The sequence below is a fragment of the Ursus arctos genome, unplaced genomic scaffold (assembly GCF_023065955.2).
Source record: "Ursus arctos isolate Adak ecotype North America unplaced genomic scaffold, UrsArc2.0 scaffold_22, whole genome shotgun sequence".
In the NCBI taxonomy this organism is placed as follows: domain Eukaryota; kingdom Metazoa; phylum Chordata; class Mammalia; order Carnivora; family Ursidae; genus Ursus; species Ursus arctos.
This window is the reverse complement of record NW_026622897.1, coordinates 55,582,411-55,604,988: the sequence shown is the minus strand read 5'-3', so window position 1 is coordinate 55,604,988 and position 22,578 is coordinate 55,582,411. Positions and strand designations below refer to the sequence as shown.

General features: G+C 50.7%; 2 protein-coding genes across 2 annotated transcripts; one reads left to right on the top strand and one right to left on the bottom strand.

Annotated features, from left to right (window-relative positions):
• Positions 1-166: 166 nt before the first annotated feature.
• LOC113269265 (transmembrane O-methyltransferase homolog) lies at positions 167-22,356 on the top strand. Its single transcript, XM_057316689.1, is given in 12 exon segments — positions 167-293; positions 967-1,021; positions 4,448-4,530; positions 5,163-5,300; positions 9,385-9,590; positions 10,529-10,677; positions 17,260-17,268; positions 19,088-19,110; positions 19,946-20,254; positions 21,341-21,537; positions 22,035-22,268; positions 22,270-22,356. Coding segments are annotated over 9 exon segments (1,296 nt in total). The 5' UTR covers positions 167-293; positions 967-1,021; positions 4,448-4,530; positions 5,163-5,218.
• LAMTOR1 (late endosomal/lysosomal adaptor, MAPK and MTOR activator 1) lies at positions 11,902-17,429 on the bottom strand. Its single transcript, XM_026518011.4, has 5 exons — positions 17,226-17,429; positions 13,694-13,839; positions 13,366-13,443; positions 12,882-13,008; positions 11,902-12,532 (listed from the first exon to the last, which is right to left on the bottom strand). Exons 1-5 carry the CDS (start codon positions 17,265-17,267, stop codon positions 12,440-12,442), a joined length of 486 nt encoding a protein of 161 aa, XP_026373796.1. The 5' UTR covers positions 17,268-17,429; the 3' UTR covers positions 11,902-12,439.
• Positions 22,357-22,578: the final 222 nt, after the last annotated feature.

The following is a 22,578-nucleotide window of genomic DNA, read 5'->3' as shown; positions in this document are numbered from 1 at the left end:
CGCAAGGGCACGCTTGAGGACCCGGGAAAAGGAAGTGTGAGGACCACTGGGAAGAGAGAAGGGGTGTCGCTATTTCCGGACCCGGCCTGGACTTGAGAGCAAAGAAAACTACAAATCCCAGCACACCCCGCGGCTTTGGAGCCCCGCCCCTGGCGAACTACAGCTCCCGGTAGGCATCGCGGCAGCACTTACGGTGTGTAGCCGGGATGCGGTGGTGAAGGTAGTTACCATGGAGTTACGCTGAGTAACCCTGAGGTAGTGGGACGCCGAGGCTGGAGGGAAAGCAACTGCGGGTGAGTCGGGCGGGAAAACAGGAAATTCGTTCTAGGGGACTATTCGCTCTCTATGGAGAGATTAAGGAATTTCCCTCTCGGGGACCTGAGAACCCCCCCGCACACCCTCTTACCCCCTGTCACAATGAACAAGACACAACATCCATACGGAATAGACCGGGGGAGGGCAGGGAAGGGCGACGAGATACATAACCACACGGATTTGGGGGCGTTTAAGAACATCTCCTATCACAAACCTGGGACGCACTAAAACGGATGCCTCAAATCCCTGACAGTGAGAGGTCTGAAACACTCAGAAAATGGATTGTTTTTTCCTCTGATGATGAACTGAGACCTCTTCAAGACGTGGGAGTAGAATTAGAGTAAATCACGGGCTCTAATACTGTAGATGTATGGGGCTTGACTTGTCTCTTTCAAGCAGGAAGTTGTCAGAGTACAGCCTCCTCAGAGTCAGCAGCATCTGCCCACACACACTCATTAGGGGTCCTGCCCCTAAATTACCTCTTCTCCCTACACCTCCCCTATGGTCTGCTTCTCCTAGCTCTGTGGTTAGAGTTTGATTCCTTTTACAGTCTTCATGACAGATTACATTTGGCAACTTAGCACAGCACCTTCACATTCAGTCTCTCGTTTGAGTTTTATTGAGTCAAGGATATTTATCCCCCTTTTACAGATTGGAAAACTGAAACCCAAAGAGGAGCAGCGACGTGCCCAAGGCCACATACCAAGTCAGTAACAGCTTAGGACCATACCCCAGTTCGCTAACTTCCAGCCAAGTCACTAACGAGTTTACAGCCTGTCTAGCTTAAGGACTTGTTCCAAGGAGTAGTTAAACTGCCCAGGACAGCAGCTAGGTTGAATCTTAAGCTTCCCTGTGGCAGCTGAGAATATAACCTCCCAGAATACAGTAGATTATATGCGGCCAACTTTTCTTGACATTCTTTGATTTTTCTTCCACCTGTAGCCCATAAACAGAAACCCTCTCTAGGCCAGGCCATTCAGTCTCCTATCAGATCTCATCTGATTACTCCTCAAGGCTTCCTGTGCCATCATATTGCTATTTACCTGAGAGACAGAAGAAGTAGGCTAACAATAAATCAAATTCCAATTGTTAGTAATTTCCAAAAACAGAAAACAAATTTTCATCAATGTGGATTGGTTAAAGTTACATTAACTTAATAAGGTAGGATACACATAAATTCTATTCAATAGTCTGCAGTTACTAAAAAAGGGTGAGTACAGGGGTACCTCGCTGGTTCAGTCAGTAGAGTGTGCCACTCTTGATCTCAGGGTCATGAGTTCAAGCCCCCTACCGGGCATAGAGCCTACTTTAAGATGGGGGAGGGGGGGGGTTGGGGTTTGCCTGAGTGTCTCAGTTGGTTAAGCATCTGACTCTTGATTTCAGTTCAGGTCATGATCTCAGGGCCATGGGATTAAACCCCACGTCAGACTCCCCACTGAGGGGGTCTCTCCCTCTGCCCCTCCCCACACTCACATGTGAGAGCCCTCTCTCTCAATAAATCTAAAAAAAGGGGGGGGAGAATAAATGAGTACAGAGAATACAACTTATACAACTGCTTCGGTGTATTACTATTAGCACCTGCTGCAGGACATACGATAGCTCTCAAGATAGGTTTGTCTCCCTCTTACAGATGAGGAAACAGTCTGTGATAAAATTTTGTTCAAAGTACAGTAGGGGCATGTATTGGTTAACAAACCATCCAAAATCATAGTGACTTAAAAAGTATTTATTATTGCTTCCGAGTCTCTAAGTCAGCCATATGTTTCTTCTGGTCTCGGTTGGGCTCATTCATGCGCCTGCAGGCACCTGCAACTATCCTGAACTTGACTTGGTGCAGGCTGGCTATTGGCTAGTCTATGATGGCCTCAGCTGGGAACACTAACTCTCTGCAAGTATCTCGCCTGCACATGTTTCTCACATCCCTCTAGTAGGGTAGCCATTTTCTCTTGGCACAGGCAAAGAGCAAGAGGGCAAGCCCTCTCTTTAAGCTTTCTGTTTGCTTCATGTTTACCAACATCCCATTGGCCAAAGCAAGTCACACGACTGAGCCCAGCATCAGAGTGGAACTACAGAGTTATAGGGCAAAAGAGATACCCGGGAGACCAGGAAGAGGAATAATCAAGGGAATCAATCTACCACAGAACACATTGATCAATTTTATCCAGAAAGACAGGCTTCATCAAAGAGGGTACACTAGGCCTGAGTATTAAAACGAGCAGATTCACTAAGCCGGCAGCTGTGTCTTAGAACTGGATGCAGGCTGGTTTGCCACAATAAATGGAAGCCTAGCAGGCCTTTCTGTGCTATGACAGACAGGGTTCTATTATTTGTTATCTTGGCTTCATTCCTTCTGGTCAGGCACAGGGCAGCAGGCACTCCATAAATGTTTGCAGAATTGAATTGAGTTTCTTACTGTGAATGAGGTGTGGACTGAAATAGCTGAACCTGGGAGCCAATTGTTAGAAAGAGCAGCTTACCATCAACACTAGCAAAACAGAAAAGCTTGTATTTGGCAGTTTCTCATTCATTCCTCCCACAAACATTTCTTGAGTGCCTGTTGTAAGCCAGGTTCTGTGTCAGATGATGAATAAGACACAGTGCTAGCTCACAGCCTGGGCTACTATTTAAATGGAGAAGAGTAACAACTGTTTCCAACTGGCAAATTTATCTAACTACGGGGGGGTTCCATTCTTAATACTAACTCATCCAGAAAAATGCATCAGGAGCTGGGATGACACAAAGTCCGAAGTTCTTAGGAACTGCACTGAGTTAGGTTCTCTGACGGTCAAGGAAACTAATGGTAAAATTCTGCCCTTAAATATTTTAAGCTAAAATCCGTGTCCAGTGGTACAGAACTCTGGGGTCCCAACACAGGACTTTGAGAAAAGTATCCAGTCTTGCTTAAAGGCATCAAACCTGTTGTAGGAGCTCTAGTGGAGTGAGCTTCTCTGTCTAGGTGAGAACACAGCCAGGTTCCTCTATTTCCGGAAAAGCCTGTGTTCTTTGTTGTCTGTATATTTGATACCTAAAAGATGCAGGTCTCCCTAATCAACAATCTGTGCTCACCAGCCCAGTCCTGATTTGACAGAGAATTCAACTGTGAAGTGACTCAGGGTGGCACTTCCACAAAGCTCAGTTGAGACTGCTGCTTTTTGAGAGGAAGACATTCACTTTCCATTCCTCTACACGTTAAATCACCAGAAAAGGAAATTACTCGAACTGTATTCAGCTTAAGCTGAATTATAAACTATCAGGTCCATGATTTTTAAGAGAAATTCATTTTAAGAAAATGTGTGGATTTCATTTTCTGCATATAATCTATTTGCTTCTTTGAATCAAATGAGAACTGCATATCCTAAGGTTTCCCTTTTTACTGTGGCTGTCAGGAATTTCAGAGATAACATAGGCCAGTTCTTAATTCCATGGTACAGGTCTTTCTCTTCCTTTAGTCTGCCTTCTGATCTTTCTCTTCCATGTTTCCATTTCCTACATCTGCCCCGTCGGTCTGGTAGCCACTAGTCACCTGTGGCTGTTGAGCACTTGACAGGTAGCTTGTCCAAACTGGGATGTATCAAGTATCTCAATTACTAATAGCAATTATATGTTGAATATTATTTTGGATATATTGGGTTAAATAAAATATATTAAGCTTTACCTGTTTCCTTTGACTTTTCTTTTTATGGCTACTAGAAAATTTTAAGTAACATATGTGAAAAAATTATGCATATGGCTTGCCTTTGCAGTGTTCATTATATTTCAGTTGGACAGCTCCATTCTATAAATTATCCTGTTTTATGAGTGTATTGTTATAAACTACCTCAAATCCTTTTGGAAAGCAGGTGAAGTAGTTAGCAAAGGAGGTGACAGCAGTGGATGAAGTGAGGAAGAGGAGGTTGACTGGAACATGTCCTTGTCAGTCTGTGTGTCTTTTGTTTGTATCTGTCACATACAAAACCCCTTGGTAAAGTGTGTTTTCAGCTTTCTTCTTCCCAGATGAGTAGTATTCTCGTGTCTTTCCCCAGTCTCTTGAAAATTTCTCTGCTTTACTTGAGCTAAAAAATTGGAAAGGATCTGATAAGACAAATCACACCACGTTGTAAATGACTGATAACATTGTGTTCACCCCTCTCAGGGGTATTTCCATTTTAACAGGGAACAATCCCTGAACCCAAAGGAATGAATCCCTAATGGTGGAGTTTCAGGCATTGGTGACAGGTGAGTGAGTGAGGTAGACTCTGGTTTTATGTGTATGTGCTTATATACGTAGGAGTACATTCGGGATGTGGCTGAAAGTAGGGTCTTTGGACGGAAAGGAAATGGGGCTGACAGACAAGCTGAGCAGAGAAGGTAGCAAATCCCCAGCTGGGTCAGACTGGCAAAGGGCTGTCAGACACCAGATCCAATGCAGGCCCTCAGGGGGTTGTTAAGCAATAGAATAGCCCAGTTGATGTCACGGGAGTATAAGTACCAAGACAGCCTCCATGGTAACTACTGTGGCGTGGCACAAAGGGCCTCAGAGTAGGATTCAGGAATCTATGATTGCAGCCCACACTGACTCATTGGCTTAACTCTGGGCAAGTGCTTTTACCCTGGGGTCTCGTTTCTTTGTGTGGAAAGTAGAAATGGGTGTTAAAACTATCAATGAGCTCTAAGGGATGTAAAGGTGCTCTGAGAAGTAGGAAATACCCTACAAATGCAAGGAATGGTGATTACTATCTTAAAACAGAAATGCAGCCAAGCAAGCCTGGAGTGGTGGAGGGTAGAAAGTAAGGGTGCAGGGCTCTGGGGATACCTGGAAGCCTAAGCCCCTTGTACCTGGAACACCAGCCCTTCTCTATCGCCCCCAGGCTGAACCCGGACTCCCAGGGCCAATGCTTACACCTGACAAATGATGGCCTGAGCTATGAGCAAACAGGACTATATGAACACTTCGGTGCAAGAGCCCCCTCTTGACTACTCCTTCCGAAGCATCCACGTGATCCAAGGTCAGCCCACAGAGCACAGCACTCCACTCACCATGGCAACAGGCTGGGTACGGTCCCTAGGGAGATACCAGTCTTCTGCTTAAGAGCCTAAAAAGAGTCTCCCCGTGTGCTTGCAGATTTTTTTTGTTGTTGTTTTTTGAGAGGAGTAGGGGGTAAGGAGGTGGCAGGAGTGGAAGGGGTAATTGATCATCTTCAAAAGAATCCAGGCTACAGCAGTAAAGTCAGGTGGAAGAAAACTGGGAAACCAGTTTATCAGCCAATGGTTTTATTCTCCTGTTTTTACCTGAAGAGAGGAAAAAATGAATGAAAACACAGGCAGAACTCTATCTCCTCTGAGGACACAAGCCTATTCTGATCACTGGTAAAGCATGCAGGGCCTCATTATTAACAACTGACATGTTTCCGGTTTAAATATTTATTGATAAATATCTTATACTCATTCCAGTCCTATCCAAGTTTATTCCATCATCACCCACAATTTTTGCAGGTTCTAGCACTGCCCACGCTCATTCCCATTTTATTATCCAGTGTCTTTGTAAATACTCTTCAGGAAGGGACAGAGGGTAGCTCTTAGCAGTATCATATTCTCAGAGGAATATGCTTCTTCCCAAGGAAGTTCTGTCCCTGGCTTTTGCTGTCTGGCTTCTCATAAATGCACAGTACTCCTGCTCTTACAGAACACATGCTGGTATCCACATATACTAGACCCGGGATCTGGCTTTGCTTTTCTCTCATAGGCAACTGGTGGCTACTTTTAAGCTCAGGAAGAAAACAAATAGTTATCCAGGAGGTACTAGCCCTGGCTTGAGTTTGGGATACTACTGGGTTTGCACCAGCCACAGTGGTAACTCCTATTCTCCCAGGAGCACACACCCACCTACTATGATCTTTATTTACCGTGCACAGCATCCTTCTGATTGATGTAGTCTGTTTCACAAGGGTTTTAGCTGTAATGGTCCTGTACAAGACAGCTGAGGTGACAGATGAGGGAAGTGAGGCTCCTGCCTACCCCGGGAATTCCCAGCTCTGAGCGGGGAAATAGAGCTTTGCACTCTGTGGAACCTTCAAAATGAGGGGAGAAACAATCTACAACCACGGGTAACTCCGCAGCACAAACCATGGCCCAAACAGATGCCCTCTCCTTCATTCACTGGTGAAATATTTACTGAGCACGTACCATTTAGGAAGCACACGTCTATATATACATGCCAGGCAGGCATGGTGCTCCTTGCCGTGTCTTGTAAGGAGGGGAACAGGAGAAGCACAACCAAGCCCTAAAGGCCAGTCCCCTCAGTTTCCCCAGCACTTGTGGAAAGAGTCTGGGGGTACTTGATAGACTATTTGCTAAAGTAATCAGTTGATGGATTATAGATTCTGAAATGGCAGGGACTTTAGACCATATCCAACCCATAGTCCCCTAACTTCTGCTCATGAACCCAGTGTTAAGGGAGTCCACTACGAGACACACCAACCCCTTCCATTATAGGGTGAGGGGTGATGTGAGGAAGTTATCAAAATAACGCCCACCCTCTAGGGACACATGGAAAAGCTGTGTGGCAACCCCCCAGAGATATGAAGACGGGATCACATTTTCTCGGGTCTTCCTGGGGCTAAACACTTCCCAGTTCTTTGGGCACTGATCTCTGTGGTCCATTGCCCAGACCTGCCTTGGCCTACTCTGAACAGCTTCAACAGATCCTCAAGCAACGCAGTACCCTGGTGGAGTCTGAAGGGAACAAGAACCCGCAGCAATGGGATACCCCATTCCATTCTTGATACCGGCCGCCCGGATGGGAGCCTCAAGTTTCAGGCAACACAGCCCCACCAGTGGCTACTCCTGAGCCGGAGATCCGCCCATGCTTAGCGGCATTCCCCAAGCTGCTGCCTCACCAGGCTGGGTGCTAATCTATCTGTGGGTTTGTTTTAACCCTAACTTTTACTCAGCTGTGTCATTTCATTGGGGGTTCTCAGGATATGTGGGGGTGGGGGGAGGATTAGGAGTTTATTTATGAGCTGGAGTACTCTGCTCCCGTGCCCTTCTGCCACCTCCCCCCAGCCTCAGGCCGGACTGTGGATCGTGCTCACTCCGGCACTGAGGCAGAGGGCCACCTGGTGGACGCTGCCTGACCTGCAGCTGAGGAGAGGAAGTGAACACTGGGTGGAGGTGGGAGAGAGGAAGTGTGTCCAGTAAGAGCTGAGGGGAGTGAAGACAGCTGGGCAGCTTCAGCAAATCCTCAACACTTCCTTCCCCGCAGGCAGCTTTAGACAAGTAATGAGAGGCTTAGGGGCAAGAGGAAAAATACAGTCCCTTCAGCCATAGCTCGTATCTGGTTCTGGCTCTGCCACTATGAGTCCGGGCAGGGCCCATCCTCTCTCCACCTCATCTGTCAAAGTGTGGGGGTCTACACAGATGGTTTGTTAAAATCCCTGTTTTCCCTATCCTTTCTCCTCCTTGGCCAAACGTTCTGAGGGTGTTGTTTACGCTACCTGCTTAGATTTCCTTACCCTTCTGTTCACTCTTGAACTCAGTCCAATCTAGCTTCTGTCCCCAGGCCCATTGGAACAGGCTTCACCGAGGTCACCAGGGGCTTGAGTTGCCAAAATTACTTTTCAGTCCTTATTTCCCTGAAATTGACTCCTATAAACTATGGACTCCCTGAGCATCTATAAAATTATCTTCTTGTGGTTCTCCCTCCCTGTCTTTCCCTCATTACTCATTATTAATAGACTTCCCTTCCTCCTTGTCCCTCTTCTCTACCCTCACTCTCCAAGTAGAATCTCCTCTATTTCTCTAACTTGTAGCCTTCTATGCTAATGATTCTCGTCTGACTCCTGAGCTTCAGAGCTTCATATCCAACTGCCTGCTTGGCTTCTCCACCTTTTTGTTACAGGAACCTCAGACACACACCAAGGCTAAGCCTGAACTCCTCACCTTTCCAACCCTGGTTTGTCTTTTTCTAATTCCTTATCAGTCCCCTAAACAAGAAACTGGGCACCACCCTTGATTATTCTTTTACCCTTACATCCAGTCAACCGTGAAGTCATGCTGATTTTCTCTCCCTCTCATGTCTTGCTTGGATGACTGAAAGAGCCCCGCTGTCTTCCAGTCCCACTCACTCTCTTTAATCCATCTCCACGCTAAAGCTTCAGAATGATCTTTCTGCAATGAAAGATTTGGATCATCTCCTTTGCTTAAACCCTCCAGTGACTTCCCATCACCTACAGAATAAAGCCCAAAATACCCTGCCTGGCACTCAAGGCTCCTTGGCTTTTTCCTGCTTGCCACCCCTCGTGCAGTGCACGCATACACGCCATTTCACACCTCTGCGCCTCTGCTTGTGTGGTTCCACCCTCTGCTTGGTTAAGGTCTCCTAATCCACTGAGCTCCATCTCAGGTTTCAACTTCCCTGAGTTCCCAGACTAAGCTAGGAGTCCTTCATGATTCCGTCGCTATCACATTGCCAGTTTGTTTTCATCCTGCCTGTGTGAGCTCCTCCGAGGCACAAACATCTGCTTCATCCCTGCCCCGTTACTCATCCAGAGCTTGGCACAGACCATCTCCCGTTTTGTTTACCACTATACATCCAATATCTGGCACGTTCACAGTTGCTCAGCAGTAATGCGAGAGAGAGGACGTCAGAGGGTGTTGTACGGAAGGGAATGCTACAGCCCTACCAGAGGATAATTCTAGATTTTGTGCTATAATCATCTTGGTTCAAGCCTGATGATTCTAGTTCTTAGTTTCCGTAACGTGGGAGTGACTTTGCCTCCCCCGCCCCCAACAGGGGTGGTGTATAGAGAACCCAATGATATGACAGACGTGAGAGGACTATGTGACTCAAACCAAGAATTTGGGGTGGGAAGTCTTTGACCCTTAGTCCAAGTTTACTTGGACTCCTGGGGCCTGTGTGACGGGGTCCTGAACTGACAGTGGGTAGAGTCACACTAGACTCAAGCATGAGGCTATGGTCCTGCCAGCCCCTCCAGCTAGAGCTTAGGCTATAAATCCTCCCAGCTCTGTCCCTTCCCACCCCTAAGAGAGAAAAGCAAAGATGATAACCCACATCTCACTTTGTCCCCTCAGACCTGATGAGCGAGGAGCCACGGACAGGGCTACGACCGCTAAGGCACTCAAAGTCCGGGAAGTCACTGACCCAGGCCCTGTGGCTGAACAACAATGTCCTCAATGACCTGAGAGACTTCAGCCATGTGGTGTCACTGCTGCTGGAGCATCCGGAGAACCTGGCCTGGATCGACCTGTCCTTCAACGACCTGACTTCCATTGACCCTGTGAGTCCCCAGCCCTAAGCGGCCAGTCAGGGTGGGCCTGACGCCACCTTGTCCAGCCCCTGGCCTCTCTCCCTCCCACCCATCAACCAGGAAGTAGTGAGGCAGTATGTGGCTGTGGGCTCAGACAGACGTCGGTTCAAATCCTAGGTTTGTCTCTTACTGTGGGACTCTGGGCAAGATATCCAACCTTTCAAAATCTCAGCCTCCCTGTCTGAAAAATGGGGAGCATGGGCCCCCACAAAACATAAAAGGTTTTGTGACGATTAAATGAGAATTATGAAAGCCAACTGGCACGTAGCAGGCTGGAGTAACATAACAGCTTTTGTTATCAGGCACCCACTGTGCTCTGTGCTGAGTTCTTCCGTGTAAGAGGTAGGTAAAGTACAGCGCTTATTTTCCATGAACTCAGACTCAAGTTTTAAGAAATAAACACAACTGACCCTTTCTTGTCCAGGATCCCTATCAGAGGGAAAAAGCAGCCAGAGCAGGAGTTGGAAACTGTTACCCAGGTTGCAGTGATCTCAATTTAACTATTTTGAAAGCTTCTCTTCTGTACCTAGTGTGATGCTCTCTATCCCTGTCCCCTATTGTGGAAGAATCTTAGATCACCAAAGCTAAAACAGTCTTCAGTGTAGGGGCAACTGAGGCTCAGGGGTAAGCAGGAGAGCCCAGTCATCTGGCAAGTTAGTGGCTGTGCTGGGCCCCAGGCTGATACCTCCCGCCCCTCAGATCACAGCTCTATGTCAATGTGATACCCCTGTACCCCTCTGGAGTTAAATGAAAAGTAGGTCAGAGTTATCCAGAATGGCTTGCAGGGGGGTGGCGTAGACTGGAAAGCAAGTTGTTTCCCAAACTCTTCCTTCTTTGCCCACAAGTCAGTCCTGAGCACAGATCCAGGGCCCTGTCCATCCTGGCTTTCGGTTTCCTTCCCCCAACAGGTCCTGACAACTTTCTTCAACCTCAGTGTACTCTATCTCCATGGCAACAGCATCCAGCGCCTGGGAGAGGTCAACAAGCTGGCTGTCCTCCCGCGGCTCCGGAGCTTGACACTCCATGGGAACCCCATAGAGGAAGAGAAGGGGTATAGGTAAGTGCCCTGGCCCTGAAGCTGGGCTCCCCTATGGAAAGGAGGGGGGAGAGAAGAAATCCAACACCATTGTGCTGCGAAGCTGGGACAGAGAAGGGACTGGAGACCTTTAGGCATGTCTTACACTCCATCAGGGGAAACTGTCCCCTCCAAATTATACTTAGGTCCCTCCATTCCTTGCAGTTAGGGGAGATAGCAGCAACTGGTGGAGGGGGAAGGAGGTTCTAGTGGGGGGCTGGCCCCCACCCCAAGTCTTCCCCACAGGCAATATGTGCTGTGCACCCTGCCACGTATCACCACATTCGACTTCAGTGGAGTCACCAAAGCAGACCGTGCCACAGCTGAAGTGTGGAAACGCATGAACATCAAGCCCAAGAAGGTCCGGATCAAGCAGAATGCACTCTGAGGTTGTTCCCAGGGCACCAGCAGTCCTAAAGGCCCGAGGATGGTCAGTTTGGTTTAACAATAAACGATCTGAGCAGTTGAGCAGATGTGAAGTCATCTGTGCCACGTAAAAACGTCGTCTGACTCAGGCAATTGTCAGTAGCTCCAATCCTACTTCGCCGAAAGAGGGAGGCAGTGGAGGGAAAGGCCTATTGGCCTGGAACGCAGGGGACCTGGTTTACTGTATGGCCTTGAGAAACTTACCTAATCTCTCTGGGCCCTTTTTTTTACTCTTCAATTCAGATACTCCTGGGGTTAGAGCTGCTTCACAGAGCTCTAAGTTTCTGTGGAGATGCCTCAGAGAAGATGATAGGCTGTGATCTCTGAATCCCCCCCCCACTTCAATCAGATCAGAGTAGTTTTATATGCTGGTGTTCTGCTTGAGATTTCATTTGATAAAAAGAATCTTCTGCTTGAAAACAGTGGCTTGCTGTCTCCATATCAAGTATCCTTGGACTGCCTTTACCCCCCGACCCTGGGCTTGCTGGTAATTCCACTGAACCTGAGGCAGGGGCCCCAACAGTGACAGCTGCCTCGGATTCAAGTTTGTTCAGCTTTGACAGTATTCCCATCACTGGAGAAGGGACAAGCAGTCTCATCCAATCTGAGGTTAGCCCAGGCCAAGTTCCAGCTAAGACCTGGGAACCCTGAACCCTTATCTCCTGGATTCCTCTCAATGCTCCTGGAAGACATGCCCCTCCGTGCCCCTCCCCCATCTCACTGCTCACAGACCAGTAGTACTAGGGTGGTGATCAGGACAGAGGGGCTGCAACCAGCACACAGATGAATACACTTCCTTTATCGAGGGCGACAAACCAAAACAAAACCCCAAGACCCCAAACATGTAAAAACCCAGGGTGCTAGAAATACAAACTCAATTCATTCAAATTCAAGCTCGCCCAGACCCTGGTCACAAACCCTAGTAAGGTGCATGTGAGCACCAAATTGGGGAGAGGGGGACAGGGGTGAGGCCAAGAGAAAGGGTGGGAAGGGCGCCTCCACAGGCCCCCTAGGGATCACCCTCACAGTGGTACCTCCACCTTCCCAGTGACAGTGAAGACCTACTAGGCCCTAACCTTTGATCCCCACCCCTTCCCTGGCCAGGGCTTTGAATGCCAGTCCCAAATGGTTCTGCCCTCCCTTGCTCCGTCCTCACTTGCTCAGGCTTCCAGCCTCACTCTTCTCCTCCTCCACGCTCTTCTCTGTGATTAGTAGCAGGTTAGGGTACTGTTGTGAGCCGCAGTGAGGCTGGGGGCCAGGGGAGGCAGGGTGGAGACGGGGTGAAGAGAGGAGAAGAGCTGTCCGAGGATCCCTCTCTTCATGGGATCCCAAACTGTACAACCAGCTCCTCTTTTGCGTCCACTCGGATCTGAGAAAGTGCACTGTAGGCATAAGCAGCTATCCTGGAGACCTGAGACAGAGGGGCCAGGGACGAAAGGAAGAGAGAGAGGCAGTGAGAAGGGAGATCCGGAAAGCCGGGGAGAGGGATTGGGTGGCGAGAGAGGAGGGGACAGTGGGGGACAGGAAGCCGAAGAGAAAGGCAGGGACGGGAAAGATGGCAAAGAACAAAGGGGAGAAAGAGAATAAAGGTGGAAAGGAGAAGATACAAAGTATGAGAGGTGAGAGTGAATGGGGCACTCGAGCTACCAAGCTCCCTAACTCCATTTCCCTACCGCCTCTGAGACAGAGAGGGTGAACCCTCTGCCACAGCCGGGGCCGTGAGGGAAGGGCAGGCAGGGGCGGGCCCAGGGGTGGCTCACCTGCTGCAAGTCGGAGAAGGGGATGGGCTCGCTGGCCAGCACTTGGTGGGGCTGACTGGTGAGAGACGGCAGCGGCGGCAGCTTCTTCCAGTGGGTCAGGCTGCTGCTCAGCACAGCCAAACGGGTGCTGACCAAGAGGACGGATGGGGGTGGGCGGTCAGGCCGGTCTGCTCCGCGCAGCCCAGCCCCGGCAAGCCTCGCTCCCTCGGGCCAGAGAAGCAGGGTGATGGGCACCTCCGCTCACCACAAACTCGCTCCGGGCCCACCTCCCTCAGCCTCCGCACCCTTGAGGGCCACGGGGCAAACAGGGCTGACATGAACATCTGCTGGGGTACCGGAGAGATCTGTTGTCAGTCTCCGGGGCTGCACCCGAACAACAAGCCTGGACTGGGGCTCAGGCTCCAAAGCTAGGTAAGGGAAGGAGGGGCAGAGAGGAGCCCAAGTAGCTGGGGTGGGGGGGCGGCCGAAGCTGGCCAGGTCTCACCTGTACTGCCTTGCCCGGTCCATGTACTCATGCTGCTCCATGCCCTGGGAGTCCGCGGCAGACACGTCAATGATGTTGCTTTGGGGAGAGGAGGCAGAGGGAACATGACAGGTGCTTCAAGAGGGACACACAGGATTCACTGCCAAGTGCCAACTCCAGGGCTATCTGACACCAGTGTCCCTGCCTGCCCACTGGAGCAGGGCTGGGCCCAGAGGCACCTCTTGCCGCTGACTTTTTCCCATCCCCCATGTCCTGGGCCCAGTCCCTCTATCCCATCCTTTAACATGGACGGAGAAGCTCTGCCCAGGCTTGGTCCTGTGGTGCTCACCTGGCTGTCTTAGCAAGGATGGAGGAGAGCAGGGCCTGCTCATCTGTGCGAGTGGGAGGCAGGCTGTGGTAGTTGGGCTCAGCTCCATTGAGGGCTTTGGTAGGGGGGCTGCTAGGGTCCAGCAGCAGCTTCCGTTCCTCTCGGTCCTAGGAGAGGCCGTGGGGGAGAAGTCAGCCCTGGAGCCTTTAGTCCAACACCTGCCTTTCCTGGGCTCCTCTCTCAGCCCAGCTCTGAACTTTAAGCACCAAAAAATATCATAAGTGGCTAAGTGTATGGAATGTCAGCTAAGGCTCAATCCTGCCTGCCCCTGGGAGCTCAGCTGAGCTGGTGGTCTGGGACGAATCAAAGTGGAACCAAGCAGTGCTAGAGGCCCTGAAAAGATGGACAAAGGCACAAAGCATGTATTCAGTAACAGCTCTAGAGCTGATGCAGGTCAAGGGCCTAAGAATGGCACTCCTGATCCCCCAGACAATTCTATTCCTCGTATAATGTCGGGGCAGGAGTCCCAGCCTCTGGGTCACACAGTCCCAGTGTGCCCCCTTCTTGAGGGCAGGTCCCTTATAATCTCAGGTGTTCACTCTCCTCTGATGCTCTCTTTGTATACGACTCCCAGAACCAAACTTGGTGCAGCTGATGAAGCCCAACCTGACAGTGGAGCTGTTCCCTTGGTCACCACGCCACCACACCTCTAGTATTGTGCTTTTGCTCGTTTTCAGTAGTCCTGTTACTGCTAGCCTGTGCTGACAATCACAAGCCCCAGAACTAACCTAGGGCCAGACCAAGTCTCCCTGGTCCCTCACAATTCTGTGTGTATTTCTCCTCGTCCTTATCTACTGCAATCTCTCTGGGTACGACCCTGCCTTGAGCCCATCCGCCGCGAATCCCTGCTGGCTCTGTGTCAGCTACAAATTGGGTAAGCAAACCTGCTGGGTATCTATCCAAGCTGTGAAGAGCAAGGGTGCCCAGGACAAAGCCAAGGACAAGGGGCCCATCCTGCCTATTGCTGACTCACAACCTGCAGTGCCAGACCACCAGTGCTCCACTCCAGGCCGCTCTCAGTTCCTACCACAGACATTCCCACTGTGGGCTCGCGGCCTGGCCACAACTCCACGACGCTCCTTACAGAGGGCCACTTCCCCCTGCCTGCCTGCCCCACCCTAGGCAGGCCCAGCCTTTTCACAATACTCTTCCTTCTCAAGCCTAGGTTGCCCAAGTGTTCCCAGTTCCCAAAACCATGAGACAGGAGCTGTGGGATTCTGCCCTATCACCTCCCAACTCCTCGACACAGCCCCTCCTCCTTAAAACACATGCTCAGTATTAAAGGTCTAGAAAAACAAAATGCTTGCCAAAGACCTAACTATCTCAAAGGAAAGCTGGCTCCATAATGAACCCTGAGTTTGCTTCCTGTGTGTCATCCTTCTCCCAGCCCTACTTGAGACAGATCTTCCTGCAGGACGGGGCAGTTTCCCCCCCCATCAGGGGTTCTTCAAGAACAAGGTTGTTTTCCTGAGACCTAGACTCCCAGAAGAGGCCAGGCTACCCACATCAGCGTGGACAAATAACGTCGCCCCACCCCCAAAAGGCCAAACGCAGCGTGGAGGAGGTTTTTCACACCAAGGTCTGTCCCTGAGTCAGTGTCAACCCAGGAGTCAGGATTTCACTGTCTACCGTAGCACACACACATATATGTGGCCTGCCCATGACTAGCCACCTGGTCTATGGGCACAGCTGAAAGAGACAGCTTGGCCCAATGGATAAAGCACATGGCTTGGTATCAAGACACCACAGCTAAGGCCCTACTCAGCTCTGTATCCTTGGCTAAGTCACTTAGTCTCTCTGAACTTTTTCTTGCCTTTAAATACATAACCTGTGCCTATATGACAAACGTTTGGCAAAAATCAAATGAAAGAACTATAAAGGCCCTTGAAAAATGAGTCATACAATGTTTTAATTAAAATAAAGGAGCAGAGATGAGAGTGGGAAAGGGGCGTGTCCAAGAACTGAGAGGGGGACTCTGAAATAGTGAATGATATGGCAGAGACTTTTGCCACATGAAGCCTTAAATCACCCAACAGTGATCGAGCACCATTCTAGGGGTTAGAAACAGAAGTGAGAGCCTGTCAAGCAGCTGCAATTCAGGAGAGCAGCAAGCCCAGTTCTCCCAACAAGAAGCTGGTATCCTTTCTTAGAAGGCACTAACCCTTCTTGACTCATTCCTTGCAAGGGTCTGTATTACTCTTTTGTGGACAATTTCCAACTATGCCACAGTTTTCCCAGTAGGCAGGAATACTGTCTTCTCTAGGAGTCTGGGATGAAGTGAGGGGTAGTGGGCAGGAGGTATGCCTAACATAAAGCATAAGAAATAAGAGTATGTGTTCATTGAGTGTTTGGGAAATTAATGAGACCCAGGAGCCACTCATACAAATGCATTTTCCTAATCTTAAGTCCTTAATCCAAAATAGGTTCATGTGAGTCACTGGGGAAGGACCTACTTCCCAAATACCAGTAACAGAATCCATTTCTGTGACCATCTTCCCCACCAGACTGTGAGCTACTTGCTGAAATCTTTCCATCGTGTCTTTGTCTAGAACGTGTTGAAATGTACAATCCAGGCTTAGAGACAATCAAAAAGGTGAGTGGCCAAGAGCTTGAGACTTCATCCTCAGGAAGGTCTCCCCACTCCTAAAAGGAGATCAAGCAGGCAGGCAGGGTTTAAGGTGTGGGGAGAAGTGAGAATGCACCAAGGGGAAGAGGGAGAATTTAAAACTGCACAGGTTTCTCAGCCTAATCCGTTGTCCAACAGGATCAGATCTACAGTCAAATTCCCAGGACAGGCACCCCTCTAGCTGAAGGAACCTTCAAGCCCCAAGCAAAAACTGCACTGAGGCAGGCCAAACTGAGCTCCCCATCCCGTGTCTCTAATACAATCCAGCCAAGGCGGAAACCCACTTTGTAGCTTCCCAAACAACTTCCCACACGTCTCGATGTCCTCATTGTCTCTATTAAATTCTTCACTGGTCAACTCAAATGCCACCTACTTCCAGAGGCCTTCTCTGACCCCAAACCAGCAGTGACCTTCCTTCTCCAACCCCAGGGGCTGACAGCATACACAAATTCCTGATTTACGTCAGGACAAACGAACTCTGAGCCTCAGCTTACCCGTCTCTAGAATGGATTCACAAAGCCCGCTCATACAAGCGCAGAAAAAGCACAGGAAGCTGGAAAGACAGTGTTTCCCAGAGACCTAGACTGAGGATCCTAAAGCTATAAAAGTTTAAGGGTAGGATAAGATGAAAGGGGCGGGAGCGAGCGGGACAGTCGTCTGCCTGCACACCCCAATGCGGAGACTGTAGAGAAAGCTGGGGCTTTAACAGGGGTAGGATCCCGGCCGGACGTCCCCTCTGTAATCTGTCCCCTCCCGGCCTCCGTACTATATGAGCCCCGCATTCCCGCTCTTCTGCATGTTTTCTTCTGGGCCCCACGACCCAGTCTCTCAACCCTCATTCCCGAGCCTCGCCCGCCGCGGCCGCACCTGGTCCGAGTCCTCGTTCTCGCTGCTGTAGCAGCACCCCATGGCCGGGGTCGGGCCGGGCACTCAGGCCGCGCCGAGGAGGGACGGCGTCCGTCGGGAGCCCTTCCGGTCACATGACCCGTGGCTGCATCCAGCAAGCAGCCACCCGCCTCCCCGCCTATCCCTTCCCAGAGCAGGGCCGCTGCCGCTGCAACCCCGGCTTCCGGCCCCGCCTCCACCGCGTGATCATAGCCGACCAATGGGAAGCCTCACCTCGCTTGACAAACCGCGAGACACGTGATGCGATGACAGGGAGGGGCGAATCACATGACTTCAGCCTCAGCCCAGTCTTGGAGCTCGAGTCTTCTTCCACAGGCTCTAGAGGTCCTAGTACTATATGGTCGCGTGGCTGCCAGGGTGCCTTTCTGGGCCAGTGAGCGAACTTGTACCAAATGCCATCATGATTTGCTCTTAAATGCTATGCGAGGGGCGAGTGGGATTGAGGTCCGACGCTCTTAGAGCACACAAGTCTCTGTGTACAAACATTGGACACAGATGCCCAGCCCCCAGTCGGGGGACGCATAGAGTGTGGCGCCCAACGGAGCTCTCAGCCTGGATTGGGGATCGGAGACTTACTGGAAGAAAAGCCCTTATTCCTGCACAAACCCAAGCAGAGCAGAGCTCAAGCCTGGAAGAGATAGAGGCCACCTCACAGGCTTTGCCCTAACGCGTTTCTCTTCCATCTTGCTGGTCTGTTTGCAGCAACCATAGTAGTCTAACACACAATGCTCTTTTCTTAGAACCATCCCATATCTTCCCTTGGACGCTGAACACAGGTCCAAGTCTGTCGTTCAAGATCTTGCAGAGCCTCTCACCTGTCTCCCATTCCAGCATCTGGGTCGTGGGGGCTGGTAGTGATGGTGGTGGTAGTGCAGGGATTGGAGTGATGCCTCACCAGCCATAAGAAAATATTTGCAGTTTCCTGACTGACCTCCTGGACTTCCCACATGTAGTCTGGCACACTGTCTCCCCACCAGGTCTGTCTTCTGTCTTCAAGCCTCACTACAAACAGTAATCTCCTGATTGCCATCTTCGATCCCATTATTTGGGCATCTCCAGCTCCCTGTGCTTAATCCCTACCCATGTCGATTCCTTCATTTATCGAATCAAAAATTACTGAGTGTCTGGGGCGCCTGGGTGGCACAGCGGTTAAGCGTCTGCCTTCGGCTCAGGGCGTGATCCCGGCGTTATGGGATCGAGCCCCACATCAGGCTCCTCCGCTATGAGCCTGCTTCTTCCTCTCCCACTCCCCATGCTTGTGTTCCCTCTCTCGCTGGCTGTCTCTATCTCTGTTGAATAAATAAAATCTTAAAAAAAAATTACTGTCTGTGTTGTGCCATACATTGTTTTGTCTAGATACATAGCGGTTCACAAAATAGCCCAAAGTCCCTGTGTCCATGGAGCACTGCATTATGTTTTATTCTCCATTTCTGGATCAGTCTCTTCCTCCAAACTTCCTGGAAGAAGGGCACAAGATCTGACTCCCCTCTGTGACCCACACCCTGGCGTTTGCTTAGACAAAATGTCAGTTGAATTTTGAACTGAGTAAATTATAGCCTCCCATCACCTTGGCTCACACCATGTCCCGTGTCCTGATACAAGGAGTTAGAAGAGAGGTCACCAAACCCAGTAGCTCTTATTACCCCTCAGATCAAGACCCTGGAGTTCTGTACATTTTTTTCAGGGCTCCAGAAGGGTAAGAGTCAGCCCCACCTTGTTCCTGCAGCTAGTAACTTGAACTGCAGGTTTCCGGTGACAGCAGCAGCTTCTGCATCAATAATTGAGAACAGGTCCAGCCTGCCTCAGGGTTCTCTGGCCCCAAGGACCCCCCCCTCCTGTCCTATGCTCTGATCTTCTCCAAACAGGAGCCTTCACCCAGGTAAGCAGGGCTCTTTAGTGTGGGTTCCCAAGCACAGCAGTTCAAACTATCACTCACCTACTCACATCCATTTATACACTCTTACTTTCCTTTTTAGTCCCCACCATCACCAGGGGCCTCACAAGGGGCAGATCTGGAGGAAAGGGAGGATGGTCCAGGGCCCGCAGGAGGAGAAGGCATTTATCCTCCATAGGGGCCCTGGAAGAAGAGGCTCAAGTGGGGGGACTGTGTGCTGTGTGTGTACACACTTGTAAAAGGAATTCTGAGAGAGAATAGAAAGGGCGAATGCTGGGGAGGGGAGACAGGACTGGAGAGGAGATACAGAATCAAGGACTCCTCCCACCCTCAGGGAAGACCAGATGGAGGGGTGGGAAGAAATCTCATCCTAGAGTTTTGATTGCCTTTTACTGAGGCAGCACACAGGGCCTGAAGGGGTTTCTGACTACAAAGCCGTGCTCTTTTGCTCCACATTAATGGGTCAGAGAAGACAAGGCAGAGGGTAGGGAGGGTAGAGAATATCTCAGAGGAGATCTGCAGAAAGCAGTCCAGAGGGGTGACTAGAGATGACGAGAAACAGGTGGAAGAGGTTAAAATAGGACCAAGGGGCAGAAGTGGGAAGAGGTGGTTTGGGGGTGGGTGCAGAACACAGACTAGCATGAAGTCCTTGAAAGTACATGGGCTTGGAATCAGACCAATTCAGATTCAAATCCCAGTTCTGCTGTGTGACTCTGGACAAAAGACAGCCTTTCTGAGCTATGGGTTGTAAAATATAGGGATAATACAAATCACAAGCAATGGTGGGTGTGGGTTTCCCTCCCTGTCTCCCTTCACCCCAGGGCCCTGGCAGGGACCATGTCCCCCGCCATCGCACTGGCCTTCCTGCCACTGGTGGTGACATTGCTGGTGCGGTACCGGCATTACTTCCGACTGCTGGTGCGTATGGTCTTGCTGCGGAGCCTCCGAGACTGCCTTTCAGGACTGCGGATTGAGGAGCGGGCCTTCAGCTATGTGCTCACCCACGCCCTGCCTGGAGACCCCAGTCACATCCTCACCACCCTGGACCATTGGAGCAGCCACTGCGAGTACCTGGGCCACATGGGGCCTGTCAAAGGTCAGTAGCCTTCTGCTCCAGGAAGCACCCCCATGGTGGTAAGGAAGGTCTGGGATCTGCCACTGCCTACTGGATGCATTGGGCAAGTTCCTGATCCTCTCTGGGTCTCTTTTTTCTCCTCTGAAAATGAGGGGGCTAGGCAAAGTTATTCATTCATCTAGCAAACACTTATTGCCGCCCTTGTGTACTAGGCCTGTACTAGGTGCTGGGTGGGAAAAGGAGGCAGAGGCCACACAGATGAATCAGTCACAGATGCTGGCCTCAAAGGGGACATAATACAAAGGGGACAACCATCTCAGCACATAACCCATAACTTTACAATTACCTGTGCTAAGTATCTCCCCCACCCCCACTATGGAGGCTTCCACATTCCATTCAGGGTAGTTGCCTGGCTTTGTCTGAGTCCTAGCTCCTGGCACAAGTCCTTTTAGAGTCTGAAGAAATTTTTCAAATTCCAAGGTTAGAAAGATATTCAATGGATAAAACAAGGGGGAATGAAACTGGAAGTTCTAGCAAAGGTCTCTCAGAAGCCTGGTGGTTGTTTCTACTTGAGCCCTCCTGGAGGAAACAACACTTACACAGGCCTAGAAGAAGTGCTTCCAACTTGGCCAAGCAGATAAAGACAGGTGGGGAGGGGCAAAGCCGGCCACATATACCAATGCAGCGTGACAGAATGGGCCAGCATTGACTTGGTTGACTCTGGGCACAGTGTTTGGGAGGGCTGTGATACAGGCTACAGATGGGAAGAACTGGAAAGGTTGGGTAGGATCAGGTCTAAGAAGGTCCTGAATGTCAGGCTGAGGATGTCAAGTTCAATCTCAAAGGCCTTGAGGATCATAGGAACCAAGGAACAGGATCAGGTCTGTTTGTTGGAAAGATGCCTAATGGCAAGTATGAAGATGAGAGTGAAGGAGGCAAGCCTGGAGGGGCAGGGGGACCAGCGGGGCAGCTGGAATTGTAGTCCAAGAGAGAATACCCCAGCTGGTTGGGGGTTGCAGTGAGGCAGGTGGGCATTTGAGATCCCTTTCTATCAGGGGCCCTGCAATCCGTCTCCCACATCTGCTGCAACAGCCATCTTCCCCCCAGGTCAGATTCTGATGCGGCTGGTGGAGGAGAAGGCCCCTGCTTGCGTGCTGGAGCTGGGCACCCACTGCGGGTACTCCACATTGCTTATTGCCTGTGCCCTGCCCCCCGGGGGCCGCCTTCTCACTGTGGAGTGGGACCCACGCACAGCAGCAGTGGTTGAAAAACTCATCCGCCTGGCTGGCTTCGACGAGCGCACGGTCAGCCCCCACCTCCCCAACCCTTGTCTCTTCCCTTCCACCCCCAGCCTTGCCCTAGCCAGGCCTCCTCAGTGAGGAAATCCCACCTAGGAGAAGGCAGCAACTCCACATAGGGGACTGTGACCCTGGGTGATGTGTGAACTCCTGTCCTCCTGTTCCAAGTCATTGCTTGTATCTGCTGCTGGATGACAAAGGAGCAGTTAGAGGAAGGTCTCTGGAGCCCAGTAAATCTGGGTCCAAACCTTTAGTCTACCTCTTGTGAGCTTTATGATCTTGGGCAAAGCATTTATTCTCTGAATCTCAGCTTCATCACTGGCAGAATGGAAATCACAATACTGATGCTGACCTCTTGGGTCTGTCCTCAGGACAGAGGAAATGTGAGAACACTCGTGGGGACCTAGGCCAGGACCTGGCATAAAGAAAGCCAGATCCTGTGGGAGTCTGGTGTGGGAGAACAGTCCCTCCACCCTCACCTCCAGCTCCTCCCACCCCCACAGGTGGAGCTCATCGTGAGTAGCTCAGAGGAGGTGATCCCACGCCTACGAACCCAGTACCACCTGAGTCGGGCAGACTTGGTGCTCCTGGCACACCGGCCCCGATGTTACCTGCGAGACCTGCAGCTGCTGGAGGCCCATGCCCTGCTGCCAGCTGGTGCCATTGTGTTGGCTGACCACGTGCTCTTCCCTGGTGCACCTCGCTTCCTGCAGTATGCCAAGAACTGTGGCCGCTACCCGCTGCCGCCTCCACCACACTGGCCTCCCAGACTTCCCTGCCATCAAGGACGGCATAGCCCAGCTCACCTATGCAGGGCCTGGCTGAGGTCCAGCCCTAGGATGCATACTGCTGCCCCCTCCACCCCCACCCTAACAAGGACCTCAGAACATCCCCTCCCCTCCCTGCTTGTGGCCTGACACATGCTGGGCTCAGGATGGGGGAAGGCTGTCCTCCCACCTTTGCCCTACTCCCATTCCACACTGATTCAGACATCAAGTTCTGTCAGATTGCTTGGTCCCACTGACCCCTCTCCTTCCAGAGAGTCAT